Source organism: Symphalangus syndactylus, chromosome 3 (assembly GCF_028878055.3).
Source record: "Symphalangus syndactylus isolate Jambi chromosome 3, NHGRI_mSymSyn1-v2.1_pri, whole genome shotgun sequence".
Taxonomy (NCBI): Eukaryota; Metazoa; Chordata; class Mammalia; order Primates; family Hylobatidae; genus Symphalangus; species Symphalangus syndactylus.
In genome coordinates, this window is record NC_072425.2 from 28,781,929 (window position 1) to 28,800,525 (window position 18,597).

The 18,597-nt window shown below is 41.3% G+C and overlaps 1 protein-coding gene across 1 annotated transcript in view; it reads right to left on the reverse strand.

The window, feature by feature from the left end:
• PAPPA (pappalysin 1) overlaps positions 1–18,597 on the reverse strand; it is a 249,129-nt gene that overhangs the window by 177,645 nt on the left and 52,887 nt on the right. The window contains exons 3-5 of the mRNA XM_055271320.2: positions 17,700–17,845; positions 13,262–13,555; positions 5,059–5,251 (exon numbers count right to left, since the gene is read on the reverse strand). Of these exons, the coding sequence (XP_055127295.1) occupies positions 5,059–5,251; positions 13,262–13,555; positions 17,700–17,845 (633 nt within the window). The remainder of the gene's footprint in view (positions 1–5,058; positions 5,252–13,261; positions 13,556–17,699; positions 17,846–18,597) is intronic.

Sequence of the window (18,597 nt, forward strand, 5' to 3'; positions counted from 1 at the left end):
TACAAATATTCTGGGATGAATTCGGGAACCATGCTGACCTTGATGGTCATTCAATTCTTTCTTTCTATATCCTTTAGATGTTTTATTGTGGGTGATACACATAAAGCCACCCGAGTTTCAGTGAATTCCTGATACATCCCAGGATCCCAAAAATACTTGGATGACTGAACAAATCATCATCCAGCTGAAGCAAATGTATGATGTCCTGTCCTACACATCTAGGAATTGTATGTGTTTCCTACCTTTCACATTCATTTTGTCTTCATGGATACCTATATCTACACATAAACATACACAAACATAGACAATGAAATCATAGACATGCAGGATACCAAAGCTGCGAGAGTTCATCTTTCTTACTTGGGTTTCATGAAAATCAAAGCTTAAAGCTCTAAGTATGTGCTGTCCAATATGGCAGCTATTAGCCATATGTGGCTATTTAAACTTAATTTAATTAAAAATAAGTAAAATTTGAAATTTGATTCTTCAGTCACACCAGTCACATTTCAAGCCCCAGTTGGCTAATGGCTATAATCTTGGTGCTGATATAGAATATTTCCATTATTGCAGCAAATCCTATTGGACAATGTTTCTCCAAGGCATCCGTTGCATATAATGAATTAACTTGTCTCCTCTGAAACTAAAATAGTACTTATTATATACCATCTTTGGGAGAAATGAGGAAATAGTTACTCAAATCATTTTCCATGTCTTAAAATTTAGAAGAGGAACCTTGGTTGAGAAAGCCTAGAACATCTTTGGCTTACAGATAAGAAAACTGAGGCCAAAGGCAGAGGGACTGGATGAGGTCACAAAGACTTCAGACCCAGGTTTCTTGGTTTTCTGTCCAGTACTATTTCCAATATACCATGGCCAATTGTCAGATAACTGAAACAACCCAGTCAACACGTGTTTGCAAGACAGATAAAAATAAAGGAGTTAGGAAAACCAGGGGTGGCCTTGAATTATTTATTCAGTTGCCCATGTGTGAGGACACAGGCTGTGGGAGGATCTGAATATGTTTTTTTAAGGGAAACCCTTGTATTCTCTTAGACCACAGATGTGAGAACAGCAGGAGGACATGAGGATGGCCAGGGGCTAGAGGTTGGCATTGATGGATGTAGTGGAAAACACCAGAGGCTTTGCAGGGAAAGGGAATTTTCAAGTAGCTAAACAGCTCTGGAAAATGTTGCACAAAATGGGAGCTGATATTTCTTGAACATAGAGTGTGTGTGCTTGGCATTTCATAGTTATCTTGCTGAATTCTACACAAAAGCTAGGTGACATGAGCATGATTAGCACATTCTGATGGAAGAAGACCCAGAAGAACAGAGGTGAGATGGCTTTGCTCAAGGTCCCATTGACTGGGAATGATAAAGCTGAGGATGGGAAATGGATGACCTGACATTAAATCTTGTACACTTTCTACTAAGCCAGTTTGCATGAGTATAAATTCCATCTGTGTGGGAGAGAGATCTACATTAAAGACAGTTCCATTTCTTTACAACAATTTATTGAATTTGTGGACTGACTTCTTTTAGCCATAGACTATGGTCAACGTAGCTGCTAACCCTAATTAGATATGTTTTGGAAACGTCACTTTTAATTTAACATATGATAACTATGTTATGAAATCTTAAACTGAACAGAATGGCTATTATATGAGCCTCAAGAACCAACTGACTATAGGTTATTAAAAACATATTGATTGAAGCTGAGGACACTGTGTAATAGAGACATATCTCATTACACAACAATTAACCCTCCAACAGGTTTCCAACAATCAGGTGGTATTTATTTAATGAACAATAACTGCTTTATGAAATATAAATTAAATACATACACAGGAAGCTTCATTTACGAAACTTCCATTTTTAAGTGGAATGGAGGCCAAGGCTTGACCAAAAGTCTGATACTTCTCATCACCACAGAAAAAGCAAATAAATCTATGGGCTGCTGGAAACCTCTGAAGTGTCACACAAGGTTTCCCAAACCCAGCTCTGTGCTCCCAGTGAGGATGGCTGGGGCAGGGCAAGGGGAATTTCTACAGAGCGTAGGAAGTACATTTCCTTCCCTGATGATCACATTCGCCAGCTGCCAAAGAAGGTTCTAGACTCAGGTACTGATGGTAATGTGAAAAATTAGTGCCCACATTTTATGTGGTACTGTGATCAAATAGGTTTCAAAAATTTTTTAAATTTTATTTTTAATTGACATATAATGATTGTGTATATATTTATGGAGTACAGTGAGATGTTTTGATATATGTTTACAATATGGAGTGATTCAATTGGGCGAATTAACAAATCCATCATCTCTCACACTTTTTTTTGGCAAAAACATTTGAAATCTATTCTTTTCACAAGTTTGAAATATACAATGCATTATCATTTATTAGAGTCACCATTCTGTGCAACAGATCACTAAAGCTTATTCCTCCCATCTACCTGAAACTTTATGCCCTTTGATCAACATCCTCCCTCTCCCTACTCACCCCACCTGCCTCTGGTGGTCATCATTCTACTTTCTACCTCAATGAATTCAATTTTTTTAGATTCCACATATATGTGAGATCATGCAGTTATTTGTTTTTCTGTGCCTGGCTTATTTCACTTAGCATAATGTCTTCCAGGTTCATTATTTTGTCGAAAATGACAGAATTTTCCCGCTTTTAAGGCTGAATAGTATTCCATTGTGTCTATACAGATGCTCCTTGACTTACAATGGGGTCAGGACTCACCCAATAAACCTATCTTAAGTTGAAAATATGGTAAGTTGAAAATGCACTTTTGACTTATGATATTTTCAACTTACAATAGGTTTATACCATCTTAATACTCAAAGCAATGCTGAATACATATTACTTTTTTGCCATTGTGAAGACAAAAAAGTGGAAGTCAAATTATCATAAATTGGAGACCATCTGTGTACCACATTTTCTTTACCTGTTCATCTGAAGATGGACTCCTAGGTTGCTTCTATATTTTAGCTATTGTGAACAATGTACAGTGAACATGGGAGTGTAGCAATCTCTTTGGCATACTAATTTCAATTTCTTTAAATATATACACAGAATTGGGATTGCTGGATTATATGGCAGTTCTGTTTTGAATGTTCTGAGGAACCCCCATAGTATTTTCCGTGATGGCTATATTAACCTACATTCCCACCACCAGTGCACAGGTGTTCCCTTTTCTCCACACCCTGGCTAACACTTCTTATCTTTCCTCTTTTTGGTAATAGCCATTCTAACAGGGGTGTGGTGACACCTTCTTGTGGTTTTAATTTGCTTTTTCCTGATGATTAGTAAGGTTGAGCATTTCTTCCACATAGCTGTCGGCCATTTGTGTGTCTTGAAGTGTCTATTTAGGTCCTTTGCCTAATATGCCTTTGACACACACACAAATGCAGACAAATATACTTGTAAATGAGAATTTCTTGCTTCTTTTTGTGGCTTTTTTTTTTTTTCCTTGCGGGGGGCAGTGTAATGCCTTTTCTCCAATTCTAGTTTTGAAACAACTTAATGAAAGCACATACGAGTCTGAGATAACACAATACAAAACAGGAGCTGAAGCCCAGTCCCTGCTACTTTCTATGACCCTCTGGTCACCTTTCAGCCTCTTTCAGCTCCAGTTCTCTTTTTATCTAGCAAATGAGGAAGATGATTTGTTTTGTACAAGGTTGCCAGAAAGATTAAAGGAGATTCTGTATGTAAAGCATTTAGTATAGAATCCATCACATAGTAAGCACTTGATAGATCCCAGCAACTACAATAAAGTGATATCGATTAATTATTAGCATGGTTATTATTTTTACCATCATTAATATATCACCATTACTAGATAAAGCATCCCAAAGAAGGACTGAGAGTAGAGGTAATACACTAATCTTCCCTGAATTATGGCAAAATTCCAAAATAGATGCAAATACCTTGGTCTATTTTCATGACCCTTTTAAATCTGGTCCCCTTAGAGCTTGAGCTCCTCAAGGAGTTTATATGGGGGAAAGATCACAGGAGACCATTTGATTCAGGTCTCCACTTTCAAGCCACTGTAGTATCATTAGACCCAGTTTTCAGGGAAGGGAGAATCAGGCTCAGAGACAGAAAGTGACTTGCTCAAGGCCATGTGGTTAATTAATGAACAGTCAGGGCAGCAGAATAGAGATACCTTGTGCCTCAGTTTATCATTCCCTGGTCTTATAAAAATGCTACCTTTAGTTCTACAAAATAAAAAAAAAAAACATTTGGCGCAAAAATTGTGTTTGTATGTCATATATGTATATGCTTTTTTTTTTTTTTTTTTGAGACAAAGTCTCGCTCTGTTGCCCAGGCTGGGATGCGGTGGTGCCATCTCGGCTCACCGCAACCTCCGCCTTCCGGGTTCAAGCATTCTCCTGCCTCAGTCTTCCAAGTAGCTGGGATTACAGGCACGCGCCACCACACCTGGCTAATTTTTGTGCTTTAGTAGAGACGGGATTTCACCGTGTTGGTCAGGCTGGTCTCGAACTCCTGACATCGTGATCTGCCCGCCTTGGCCTCCCAAAGTGCTGGAATTACAGGAGTGAGCCACCGTGCTCGGCCTTGTATATGTATTCTTATATGTAAATATGTACTTATATACACACATGTGACACACACATAAATATATATATCCATATATAAGCATATATAATATGACATAATATAATTAATATAATATATAATATAATATAAATGTTTTTGCCCAGGCAATCACAACTCCTGAGCTCATGGAGACAAGACTAGTACCTCCATCCCAGAGGAGGTCTGTAGCAAAAGAGGTTTCCAAGTTTCTAAAAACAAAGTGAATCTAAGTGCCCATTCACTTAAAAATATTTATTGTTATTTATTGGTTTCTATTAACAATCATTTATTTATTCCCTGATCCCAAATTTACAACACACTAGGTGGTGGAGATACCTTTTGAACAAGAATAAGAAATGCAGTAAAATCCCTCTCCAAGTCTGCTTCCCTTCCAAGTTTCCTTCTTCTTGGCAGGAGAGAGAGAGAGGGATCAACACTACACAGGGCACACTCACCTTTCAAAGAAATGGCCATCTATAGGTGGGAACCACTCCAGTGTCACAGAGTCCGTTGTGTGGCCCACAACTTGGGGGGCGAGGGCAACAGGCGCTGGTTTCCTGGAGGGCTGCCAGCCCTGGTAGACCAGGTCCAGGTAACAGTGCATTCTGGCGACTTGATTGGGCGTGAAGGAGTCCGTACAGTCGTCATCTGCAAGCAGGCAGAGGGAGAGATAAGCACCAAGTCGCAAGGCAGGCAGGCATATGAGAGAGTTATGACGGCTCCTGGCGGCCCGAGAGCCAGCACCCAAGTCGTTCCTTGCCAACTCAGGGCTGGCCTCTTCCAGCTCTCAAGAGTTAATGGCCTGTGAACAAATTAGTGTAGTCATCACTTCTGGAGACAGGTGAGAGGAAACAGGAGGGAGGGAAGGGTGGATGGAACTGAAAAAGTATGGCTGAGACTGGGAAGACAGCAGCCCAGAGGTCACGGCAAAGGACACAGGCAAGATGAGCTATTTCCCCTATTTCCCACGGCCCGCAAATCCACTGGGCACTAAGTCAACAATTCCATTACTCCCTCCCTCCCTCACCCCCCACTCAGTATCTCTCATTCATTCATTCATTCATTCATTCACTTGTTTATCCATTCACTCATTCATTGATGCACTCACTGGTTCCAACTCATTCCTTCACATTCTTTCATCCACTCATTCATTAGTTTCACTATTAACCAATGTGCTGATATTGCCCTTCAAACAGATCTTCTGAGTGTCTACTACATTTCTTCTCTGTGCCCAAGGGCATGGAAAGATGAAACTTTAAAAGTTCCTGCCCATGATGAGGTACCAGTCTAGTTATGGAGTCAAGACCAGTCCAATGTATGAGTCAAGGTTGTTACAAGGCTACTAAAGTCTGTGATGTCAGTCACTGATAAAGGGAGGAAAATGGCATGGGTGGGGGCAGGGACAGGCATGTGACCAGGAAGGCTTCTAAAGAAGGAGATAGTTGAGGTTGATCAGATTGCATGGCTAAGATTGGAAAAGAAAGGAGAGGGATTGCAGGAGAAAGAGCTACACGACTACAGAGGCATAGTGCCCTAGGCAGAGAGCACAGGCCAGGGAGTCAGGCAGACCTGGAAACAAGCCAGGGTAGTGTGCATGCTGAAAATATGAGTAGTAACATCTCCCACTCCATGCTGCCATTGGTGCACTGTACTTTAGACATGGTAAACCCCTTCCCTTCTCTGGAGTTTTGGAGTACGCACTACTATTTTCCTTATCGTACAGAAGAGGATAATAAAGCTGACAGAGGGTAAACAACTATTTCAAAAATCACAAAGCTAGGGATACATCTGGGATTTCAACCCAGGCAGTCCTGACTTCAAGGCTGTGCTTCTGATCAATATGAGAATTTCTTTTCAAGCATAAATGAGACATTGTATGGCTATAAAACCCCGCAGGTGGTTGATAAATGGGAGTTGAGTCTGAGGCTAAGGGAGCTTGGAACACAATCTCTCAGGTGTCTTTAGATCTAACGACCTTTGATCCTAATCTCTCTTTTCCAGGGTGTGACCTAAGACCTGGTCCTGAGGGAGAATGCTTGCATTTCTCCCTCCAACAGTTGTATTTAACTGCCCTAGGGGCAGGGCAATGCACTGTTTTGGCTTAATTTCCAAAAACACCACTTCCCAGAGGTGTCCACCTGGTCAGGGAGCCTGCAGCTGGGCCCCAGACAGAGGAATACAGGGCTCTTCCAATCTTAAAATAAACTTGCTACTGGGAATCCTGCAGCATATACTGGTTTCTTCTTATCAAACAAACATTAAATACATTTGGGCAGGTGCTGGACAGTTAGACATGGCTTTAAGAATCCTGCTTAGGGAAGGGGCAGGGGTGTGAGGGAGGTTCTATACAGAAGCTGCCTTAAATCCCCTTAGCAATTTTTGCCAATCTCCTTTCCAGCACCCTAGGGAAGTCTTTAACACATTTGGAGAAGCAGAAGAGCCCGATGTCTCTTAACAAACACAGTATAGTGAATAACCGAGTAAATCTCTCTCAAACCCAGATCCCACCATGTAACTCCTGAATACCAAACATTCTATGGCTCCCTATTGCAAGGAAAAAGTCCTCAGTCCGAAAAGCGCCAGATAATTGGACACTTTTTTCTTTGTTGCCATAAACTTTGTACTTCATCTTGAAAACTTTGGAAAAGCCACTGAATAGGTTACATGCAGGAGAAGGGCATGATGGCTAAGGGAAGAAGTATGGCCATGCGACTAGATTAGTGCACACAGAATCTGGAGTCAAATGGACAAGTGATTTTCTGCCCCCAGTGCCTCAGTTACCCCATCTGTGAAGTGAAGACAGTGATGATAACACGATTGCTCATCTCAAAACACAGCAAAGGTGCAGAGATGTGGGGCACTAAAAGCAATGCCTGCCCCATGATAAATGTTAGTAAATGGGAATTGGAAATAGTGTGTGTGTGTGGTGTGTGCGTATGCTTGTGTGTGCTCATATATGTATGCTTGCGTGTGCTCATGTATGTGTGAGTGTTAGAAAATTGGAAGCAGGAAAAAAATTCAGGATATAAAATACGCATTCTCTTTGATCTAACAATAAGGAATTTATGGATTCAAAAGATAGATATTCTTGGATAAACATGGGTAAAATAGACATATAAAGATGTTTCTTGAAGCATAATTTATAATGGTGAAAATATTAGAAATAGCACATCTGTTCATTCATAGGGAAATGGCTGTGTACTTTAAGGCACAGCCATAGAACAGAATACTAATCAGGCATGACCAAAAAATGAGACAACTTTAAGACTCAGTTCCCTCATGCATAAATTGGGGGCATTTAAATAAACTCCAAACCATGAAGCTGTGAGAATTCAGTGAGCAAGGGCACAAAAAGCATTTATCAAGATGAATGGTGCTGAAAAACAGTAGGTTTTTTCCTGTATAAACATCTACTTTACTTGCTTCCCCCCCAACAAAAAAGTGTATTTTTCTTTTATAACTTAAAAAGGAACCATTTGCACATTTGTTGATAAAAATAAGTTTGAAAAAATGGATAGGTGATGGAACATAGTAGGGAGACAGGAATGTATTTGAACTCTAAAGCTGAAGTTGAGGCTGGGTGCAGTGGCTCTCTCCTGTAATCCTTGCACTCTGGGAGGTCAAGGTGGGCAGATCATGAGGTCAGGAGTTCGAGACCAGCCTGACCAACATGGTGAAACCCTGTCTCCACTAAAAATACAAAAATTAGCTGGGCATGGTGGTGCATGCCTGTAATCCCAGCTACTCAGGAGGCTGACGCAGGCGAATCGCTTCAACCTGGGAGGCGGAGGTTGCAGTGAGTTGATATCACGCCACTGCACTCCAGCCTGGGCGACCGAGTAAGACTCCGCCTCAAAAAAAAAAAAAAAAAAAAAAAAAAAAGCTGAAGTCAAAATCTGTTCCAAGGTACATTACTTGGAGACTTAGCAGCTATCAAAATCTTGGGAGAGGTACCAAAGGGTTTTCATTTACCACAAAAGATCTGTCTCAATTAGCTAATGTCTAGAGTCAGCCCTACTTGGCTTGCTTCCCCCCAGTGCCTCCCCTCTCGATATCTGTGGCCACTTCCTCTGGTCTCCAGGAGTGGCCAGCTCATCTTGTTCTTCTGTCTGTATCTTGTCCCAAAGCAGAAAGAACTTTGGGACTTCAGCACTGGGAAGCCTATGCCAGTCCCCATGCTGTTGATACAGTACCCTGGATTTGCTAACTGAACCTTGCTCACAAGAACCAATGTCCATCTGTGGCCAAAAGGCCACACTGCATGGAGGTTCAGGACATGAACACCATGCCTTCACTCCACTTAGGACCTTGGGCACAATGCTGACCCCCCGTCAGCCACATTTTCACCTACCATAAAATGAGGAATAAGATGTTACCTGTCTTCATAAAGCTGATGAGAGAATTTAACAAGCTAACTAACGACTAGTGAATGGATAACTAAGTTGCCTTGTGTAAAACTCCCATCTTTTTGATGTTTTTTAAAAAATGATAGTAATAATAGTCATAGTAATAAATGTAGATAATAAATTTATAATAAAAACTTCACTGTAGAGTATCTGGAATATGTCAAAAATGTTACTAAAAATAAACATTACCCTGAACTCATTACCTATAGATAATAAAGTTGATGTCTATGTGTGTATATGTATGTATATATATGTATTTGTATATGGATGTAAATATCTACAGTACATTTCTATAATTCTTATCACATACATATGTACAGGTCTTACACTATATATATATGGCTTTCTGACCCTTTTCACATTAAATAGTCAATGAATAATCCTACCAATCATCATTTATTGAGCACTAATTATGATAGCAAGGACAGTTCTTTTTTGTTTGTTTTTTAACTTTCATTTTAAGTTCAGGAGTACATGTGCAGATTTCTTACATAGGTAAACTTGTATCATGGGAGTTTGTTTTATAGATTACTTCATCACCCAAGTATTAAGGCCAGTACCCGTTAGCAATTTTTCCTGATCCTCTCCCTCCTCCCACTCTCCACACTTCAGTGGACCCCAGTGTGTGTTGTTCCCCTCTATGTGTCCATGTGTTCTCATCATTTAGCCCCCACTTATAAGAGAGAACACGTGGTGTTTGGTTTTCTATTGTTGTGTTAGTTTGCTAAGGACAATGGCTTCCAGCTCCATCCGTGTCCCTGAAAAAGACATAATCTCATTCTTTTTTATGGCTGCGTAGTATTCCATGGTATATATGTACCACATTTTCTTTATCCGGTCTATTATTAATGGGCATTTAGAACAACAACAGTTCTAAGTGCTTCACTTGTACCATTACACCTACAATCAGGCAAGGCAAGCATCCTTATCATCAATGGTATTAATGAAATAACTGAGGCTCAGAGAGGAGAAGTAAACTGCCGAAGATCAAAGCTGGGCATGGAACATTCGACTTTGGTCTCCTCACTCCAAATTTCATGTTCTGAACCACCATGTTACTCCACTTCTGTTCATGTCCTTCAACCGTCTTCTCTGTCATCTTTAGTGGCCCTATAATGTCTTATCACATGAATACCTTGCAGTTCACTTCAGCAATCCATTATCTTTGGGCTTGTAAGCAGTTTCTAATTATTCACACATTTTGTTTTCTACACCTGGCGTATAGTGAATGCCTAATAAATATTTAGGAAACAAGTATCATTAAGAACATTCTTATGGTTAAATCTTTAAGCATACCAATTGACTTATTTGCTTTGGATATATCCTTAGAAGTGGAATTGCTGGGTCAATCTATGTGTGCATATTAAGAAGCCATGACACACAGAAAGATGGGGACAGGACACTTGCTCCTGTAGGCTAGAGAAAGCCTGGCTTCCTGCAGTTTTGAGGACTAGAGTGTCCTCCTCCAGGAACTCTTGTAGCCTATTATCTCCAGAAAGTGGAACTGGGTCTACTGCTCTTTTATCTGCTGAGTTTTCCAACAGTTACCCAAGAGTTCAACATAACTGTACTCCTCTGGAGCTCTGTCCAGCCTGCCTACTGAATTAGGCTTCCTCCAATCACCTGCCTGGTGCCTGCTTGATCTGAGCATTTGGGGCCCTCTCAACCTTCCCCAGAACCAGAAAATGAGGCAGACACTTACTAGTTAGTAACACAGGCTCTGCAGTAAGAAACACTTGAGTTTAGGTTTCACCTTTGCCTTGTTTTATCTTTGTGATGCTGGGCAAGATACTTAAGCGACCTGATCCACATTTTCTGCATCTGTAAAACTCGTGCACCACCTTGGGCTACTTTGGGGATTCAATGAGACAAGCCTATGAAAAGTTTCATACAGTGTGTGGCATATCACACGTACTCAAGAATTGCTGCAGGCCTGAGCTAACCAATATGGTAGCCACCAGCCACGTGTGGCTATTCTGATTTAAATTAGTTAAAATAAGATTGATAATTCAGGTTATTAGTCACACTAGTTGTATTTCAATTGTTCAGTTACCACACAGGTAGTAGAGGTAGTGGCTACCATACTGGCCAGCACAGATACAAACTATGAGTGCTGCACCACAAACCTTTACCCTACTAGTGATCAGGCCTGAGGAAGAAGCACCCAGGAAGATAAAGCAATGAGAAGAAGTTGACCCAGCAATGTCTTCACCCAATTGTCTTGATGGAGAGAGCTCCCATGCATGGCTCTCCATAGCCCTGAGAACCCAGTCCTGTTCTGCATTTTGAATTTCATCCAGCTGCTTTTGTCACCTCATCTATCAGAAATCCTAAGGAAAACAAACATTTCAAAGCTCGTGGTCGCCTTGAATATGCTTTTGTGGGTGTAAGTTTGTTATCGTAGCTCAGTGAATTAGTTCTGCTGTTAATGGGTCACTGAGCTGAGGGGTTCCTTTTAAAAAAAAACAGTAAATCAATCACCCTTTAGATCTGTACAAAGGGGAACAAAAAAAGACTTCGTTTATGGGGGTCTGGTAGCTAGTGGCAGCTCCTAGCCCCTAAGAGGCCGGCAAACTTCCAAACTTATGTTATTGTTTATTTTCCATGTGCGTTGAGCTGGCCAAGAAAAGGTGCTACAGAGATGGAACGTAAGCAGTGTTGTATGAGGGGATGGGGCACCGGATGTGGGGTGTCAGCTTGGCTGGGAATGGGAGCCCAGTGGGAATCTGCTTTTCAGGAAATACCCAGCACCCTGGTCTTTTTTGAGCACTCAAATCTAAGACTCTTTATGGTACCAGAGGTGGGTTATTGACACTTCAATTCAGATTTGGACAGCATGAACCTTATACTGGAGAGGCCCCCAGGGGTCATCAGCCCAAATGGACAAGCAGAAAGAACCACTGGGGATCACAGAACCCTTTGGGTTCCAGCAGCAAATTCCTCTCTTCAAATGCAATGAGGCAAAACCTCAACAGAAATGTAAAATAGTCACAAAGGGGGTGTGTTTTCCCTGGCTCCAGCAGGCATGAGAGCCTAAAGCCCTAATCATATAGCCACCAGAGCAGTTGCCCTGAAGCATCTCTGTGGAATAGAGTGTAAAAGCCACCCAGGTTGCTCAATTTCCCCACTCAACCATCAGCTAGCTCTCTTTAGAAGAAATACAAGAGTAAAAGAGAAAAATACTTGGAGTCAGATATGTGACTTGGTGCAAATGACTTCAGTAAACTTCAATGCTGTCGTCTGTAGAGTGGGGATAGTTCTGACTCTACACATTTGTCGTGAGAATTAAATGAGAGAGAGCATATTAAAGGCCTTTCTGGACAATATTTTGTTACATGAGTAGAAATATTGCTTTTGATAAGAATGAATTTTATATACCTGTTATAAGAGAATTTATTCATTTTCCTCCTTCCTTCCCTCCAACCCTCCCTCTCTCCTCCCTTTCTTTCTTTACTTCTTCCTTTCCTAACAAACATTTATTAAGCACTGGCCCCTGTGCTGACTTCTGAGAATAGAGTGATGTATTAGATGCAATCTTTGCCTTGATAGAATTTGCTTGTTCTAGTGGGGAAAGAGACACCAAGTTGAGTATGATAACAGAATTTGATGCTGGCCTGCCATGTGCAATTGTGTGCATTGTGACTAACACAAAAACTCTTAGCTGAAGGTGCAGTGGTAAGGGCTATGACAGCCCTGAGGATGGGGTGCCTTGCTCTAATTTGCCAAAGGTGCTAAAAGGGCTCCAAGGCCTTGATGTATCTCGTGCTAAAGGGAAGTACAGGGCATCCCCTAATGCTCCTAACACTGTTACTAGTGGTACGCAAAAGTATTATGATAAGACATATGCACTTAGGAAAAAAAATCATATTCAATCTCATGTCATAATTTTCTCTTTGCAAAATCCAAAGCACTCTTACTGTTCTTGCAAAACATAATAACAGAGAATGTGAGAGTTTTACACTTATCTAAGGGACACATGGGTTAAATAAAAAAAGTTCAACAACCACCAGCTTAGAAAAATGTGCTGCACCTTTAGGAAGGATCATGGAGATGCAAGTCCAACAATTCCATCTTCTTGAGAAAAGTGAAACCCGGAAAGAGAATGACTGAAAGACATTAGGTGGATGAGTGGCAGAGCTAGGCCTTCCATCCTTAGAAAAGGTAAGTAGCTTGTTCAAGGCTCCCCTGAGCCAGGATTGGATCCCACATCTGACATCCAGTCCTGTTCACACTACAGAGTGTAGGGCCCTACCTGCATAGCTCATGAAGTTGTTGTAAGGAGTGTTGAAGAAGCTATGAAAGCCACAGGTGTCATTTCCTGGCCCTGGGTCACCGCAGGACTTGTGTTTAGGGGCTGGGTTGGTATCATTGCAGAGGTCTCCAGTCTCGAAGGAGGGCTCTGTCTCCATGCAGGGGTCACTGCAGGACTGGATTTCTGAGATGCCTCGGAAGACGTGATAGAGGCCCAGGCTGTGACCGATCTCATGGATCATGGTGTGGGTGTGCCCAGGCATGCCATAGAAAGATGGGTTCAAGACAATGCCACCTGTAAGGGGAAATCCAGAGAATCAGGCAAACTAGGTACTGTGCTTCTTGGTGCAAGAACCCCCAAGTCCACCAAGGATAAAGAGATGCTGCCCAAAATAGACACAAGCTTCTCCACCCTAGGACTCCATTGCCCTGAGAGCTGTTACAACCTGTGACATGAATGATGACTTATCCGAGCAGGAACGAATCTCAAAATCATTTTGTACAATTCCTTTATTTTTCGTATGAAAACGCTGATGCCTAAAGAGGTGAAGGGACTTACCCAAGGTGATTTCAAATTATCTCAATGGAGAGCAATTCAGAAACTCTGATTTCTGGGCCAGTAAAACTTTCTGCTGCAACCTTTCCCTTACAAAGTAAGGCCTACTCTTATTTCCAAATATTCTACATATTCTTGTCTAGACAAAGCCCTCAGGCTCAGATATCTTGGTTCTGGTTCTCATTTTGCCTTCACTAACTCTGTGACATCGAGTGGAGTAATTAGCATCTCTGAATCTCATATCTTCATCCCTGATACTGTAAGAGCATGAACACTAATGAAGGTTAGCACCATGCCGTATTCGCCATTGTAACAGTTTTCATACTAGCTAATGTCACTTGAGCAGGACTTTTGATCAATGTTCTATGATTAATGACTATCACAGAGTATCTCATTAAATGTGTGTTGAATATTTGCTGAATGTTAACTCATCTAAAGAAGTTTGTGAGGTTTAACTAATCTAGTGTGAGCAACTAGAATAGCACCTCCATACATCAAGTACGTCACTTGAGGACAAGCAGCATGATCATCACCTGAGAGCTTAGTAGAAATGCAGAATCTCAGGCCTCACCCCAGACGTACAGAAGCACAATCTGTATTTTAAAATGAGCCTTGAATGACTTCTCTGTATATTCTGGTTTGAGAAGCAATGGTCTATACCACATGCCTCAGAAGACTGAGAATTGCTTGGCTTGGGCAGATAGACAGAACAGATCTCAGCAGAATTTATGGGTAGTATTTGTGCTGTTTCATTTTAGGCATTGGAACGATGCATACAGGCTGGCAGAGAGATAATTAAACTTTAAAATCCGGGAGGCGGAGCTTTCATTGAGCCAAGATTGTGCCACTGCACTCCAGCCTGGGCGACAGAGCGAGACTCCGTCTCAAAAAAAAAAAAAAAAAAAAATTATAAATGTTTCAGGGAAGGTTAAAACTAAGGTCTGTGAACCTTGAAAGTAGGTACTTTAGGTGTAGAGCAGCATCTTATAAAAGAACGATGAGGAGGTAGGGTCTTGTTGATTTGAGCTGGCAAGCCCCACTTGGGCATGGAGGGTTTTATCTTAGACTGGACCTCTGGAATGGTGTGCCTGCTCAGTCAAGGGACCCACAGAGTCTATGCAGAGGTCTCTGATTTTGAAGAAGGACTCTGTCTCCATGTTAGGGTCACTGGAGGACTTGATCTCTGAGATTGAATTTCTGAGCAATTTTGAATTGCTTAGAGCTTTCTAACACAAAGAAAAAGATGTGTGAGAGGGCATGTGAGTGTGCGGGTGTGCACATGCACTTGGGTATGAGAAGGAGGCAGGCAGAGGCAGGGAGGAAGAGAAATTGAGACAGGAAATCTTTCTCAATTATTTTCTGTCAATCATAACATGAAACATAATCCGCTTCCCACCCAAGGCTTTTTCCAGGGATCATGGTGTAATAGCAGAAAAAGAGGGGAAAAATATGGTTGTAATAAATTGGGTTTGATTGGGGCTACTGCAGAGGAATTACTCATGAGCAGCATCTCTCGGGATGGGGAGAGGGCAGCCTGGAGTCCAGCTGGAGTTAGCTGACGTAGGTTGCAATCCTTCTTCTGCTTCACACTGGCCTTGTGACTGTGGAAAATGGACTTTGCATCTCTGGTGAGCTCTAAAATAAGCAGCTACAATAATGCCAATGATTCTCTGTCTCTCCATGAAGCTTCATTATTGAGGTAATGAGAGGACAGGACCATTCCAGGGATGATGATTGGATTGCAGACTTAATGTCTAGGCTAGCCCTGTTTGCTTTACCTTATCCCCTCCCAACTCACGCCTTTTCACAGAGTGACAGCACTTGGGCCCCAGTCCTGTTTCATTGCTTCTCTTAAAAGGTGAAATAGCTTGAGCCTGACATCATCCTGAAATACTATAACATGCTATGGATTTATAGCCTCCCTTATTCCTGGCCCTGAGCCAGTCTCTGAAATTTATGGAATTATCAGGAGTAGTTTTTTCTAACAGTAGAAGCCTGCTACTCAATCCTTCTCAGACTCTGATCATGGCCCTTTCAGTTGCTTTTCTAATAGGACAGAATTTCAGAACTGAGAAGGACCCTTAGGGTCTTCTGGCCTCCTAGGACCTCCTTATTTAATATTGAAGGACATTGAGACCTGAGGAAGGAAAGAGAATTTCCTAAGGCCATACTGCTAAGTAAAGTCACAGCTGAGAACAAACACTAATTTTGGCTCTAGTCTAGCATTACTCCCATACATCATACTAGGTATGTGATATAAGCTGATCATCTTCAAGTTTGCCTAAGCTGCATGCTCTCTTCTGCCCAACCCCGCCTGTCTGTGTCTGCCTGTCTATCTGCCTATCTATCTACCCATACATCATATATCTCAGGATTTCTCAACCTCAGCACTATTGACTTTTTAGTCTGCATAATTCTTTGTAGTGGACATTGTGGACATTCAGCAGCATCACTGGCTTCTACCCACTAGATGCCAGTAGCATTCCCCCATTTGTAAGAAGCAAAAATGTCTCTAGATATTGCCAAATGTCTCCTGGGGCATAAAATCCTCCCAGTTGAGAACAAGTAGATATTTATCTTTGTATCTATCTTTATTTATACAACCACACATATGCACACACACGCGTGCACACACACACACACACACACACACACACAGAGATTGGTCTCATTCTCTAAAAAACAATTGAGAAATGAGAGTCGTCTGGAGGGAACTAAGTCCATGGTTTCATTGAGCAAAACTCCCATTATTTGAATCTCTCATTTCCAAGACAGAATAGCAATGGAGCAGCTGCTGGACTCTGTTTCACCAGGAGATCAGGCAGGCCTGAGGATACATCCAGCACTGTCACTGCTGAGCCCGAACATTCTCAGATAAAGATGTTCACTGAGTCATCACGATTCATTCTTGTAAATAATGGGAACATTCTACCAAAGGGAAAATGATTAAATAAATGGCAGTGCCCTTGTTCAAGGGAATATTATGTGGCTATTACAAATCTTGGCTTTTGAGAGGGAGAAATAACCCACAAGGGTGCTTTTCTTTTATCATTTTAAGTGAAAAAAAAAATGAGTGGGAAGTTAAGGATAAGACTTCTGCAACATGGAAAAAAAAGTAGATAGCATAATATTAAGTGAAAAAAGAACACAGAATTTCATCTATGCTATGATTTTAAAAATGTACAGTTAAAAAAATGCATGTTTACATATAGATGTGTCCTGGAAGAGAGCATGGAAAAAATAAAATTACAGAACTACAAAGTTTGCTTACAGGGCCTGGTTCAGAAACTGTTGTCATGTCTAACTTTTGGTGATTGGTTTGTACAAACTTATGTCTTGTTTATGGATATGTATAATTTGAATGTAAGAAGAGTTCCTGTCGGTGTTGGTGGGTGGAACATGGAGGAACATGGAGTTCTTGCAAACTCACTTTTTCTTGCCTCTTTGGTGTCTTTCAAGCCAACCCATGACTGGCTGTGCCAGTACAGTGTGGTTACCAGACTGAGAAGATATTTGCAGGAACTAGGAGACAGAGGGTATAAGGAAAAAGCAAACAATGGACAGTGTTGGAAACTTAGATTTCAATTGTGACTGTCACTGTCTTGTGTGTGATGTTGGATAAGCCCCATTTCCTCTCTGGGTCTCATTTCCCCATTGATAAAACATGGTTAATAATATGGTGCTATTTCCTTCAGAAAATTGCTTGGTGGTCAAAATGAGATAAAGGATGCTAAAGAGTTTTGTAAATTAAAAAGTGATAAATAAATCGGTTGTTCACCCTCACGACTACCACCACTACCATCATGATCATAATAATGATCATCGCACTAAATGTATTACTGTCCTACTCTAGTTGCCTCCTGAAGGAGTTTCTAAGACTCACCTAAGTGCATCAGGGCCTCCTTGTCCCATGGCCAAGTTGCTACTCCTGCCAACTCCTCCTCTGAGGATTTTGCAAAGAAAATATTGAGATGTGTTGATCCATCCAATTTAAGAATGTTCTTCAGCTCATTAACATCCAAGTAGGCTCTGAAACAGAAAAAGAACCTTGGCTGTTATCATGCCCCCAAAAAGATACTATTTAAATAATAGGCGCTCTCCAAATAATTTAGAGCTACTATGTGTGCCAGGCATTTTGCTAAGCACTTTATAAATACTACCTTATTGAATTCCCCCAATAATATTATAAGTAAGATGATTCCATTTTACAGATCATAAAATTAAGTCCTCGAGCGTTTAAGAGACTTGCCAAAGTTGTTAGGCTTCTTATGAACACAGAGGTAGGTAGTATCATTATCTCCAGAGGCTTAGAGAACCTTCTTCGTACCTTCCTAAGTTCAAGTTGCTACTTAGCAGTGTTTTCCTTTTTCTTAATGCTGTCTCTCCCAAGGAGTTCTCACAGAGCCCAGCCAGTAGCACACATTAATGATGGCTTCCTACTTTTCCCCTCTTAGAATAATAGAAGGGCCTCCCCATGTATGAAAGAGAAAGTCCAAGTTCCCAGGATGGCCTCCAAGACACAACCTACTCCTTAGCCTCATCTCTCTCTCCAACCTGTCTTGAGCACCCCACTGCATACAGATAACATCTCTGCACCCTGTGTGGTGCATTATCCCATTGGCAACTTTATTCATGCTGTTTCCTCTGCTGGGACTCTGATCAGCATTTTGTTCTCTAATGAACAAATCCAAAGTCTGTTCTGGTATCCCTCCTCCAGGAAGACTTCCCTGATGCTCTCCTCACCTGCACCCCTTTTAACATCTCCATACTCATCCACCTCC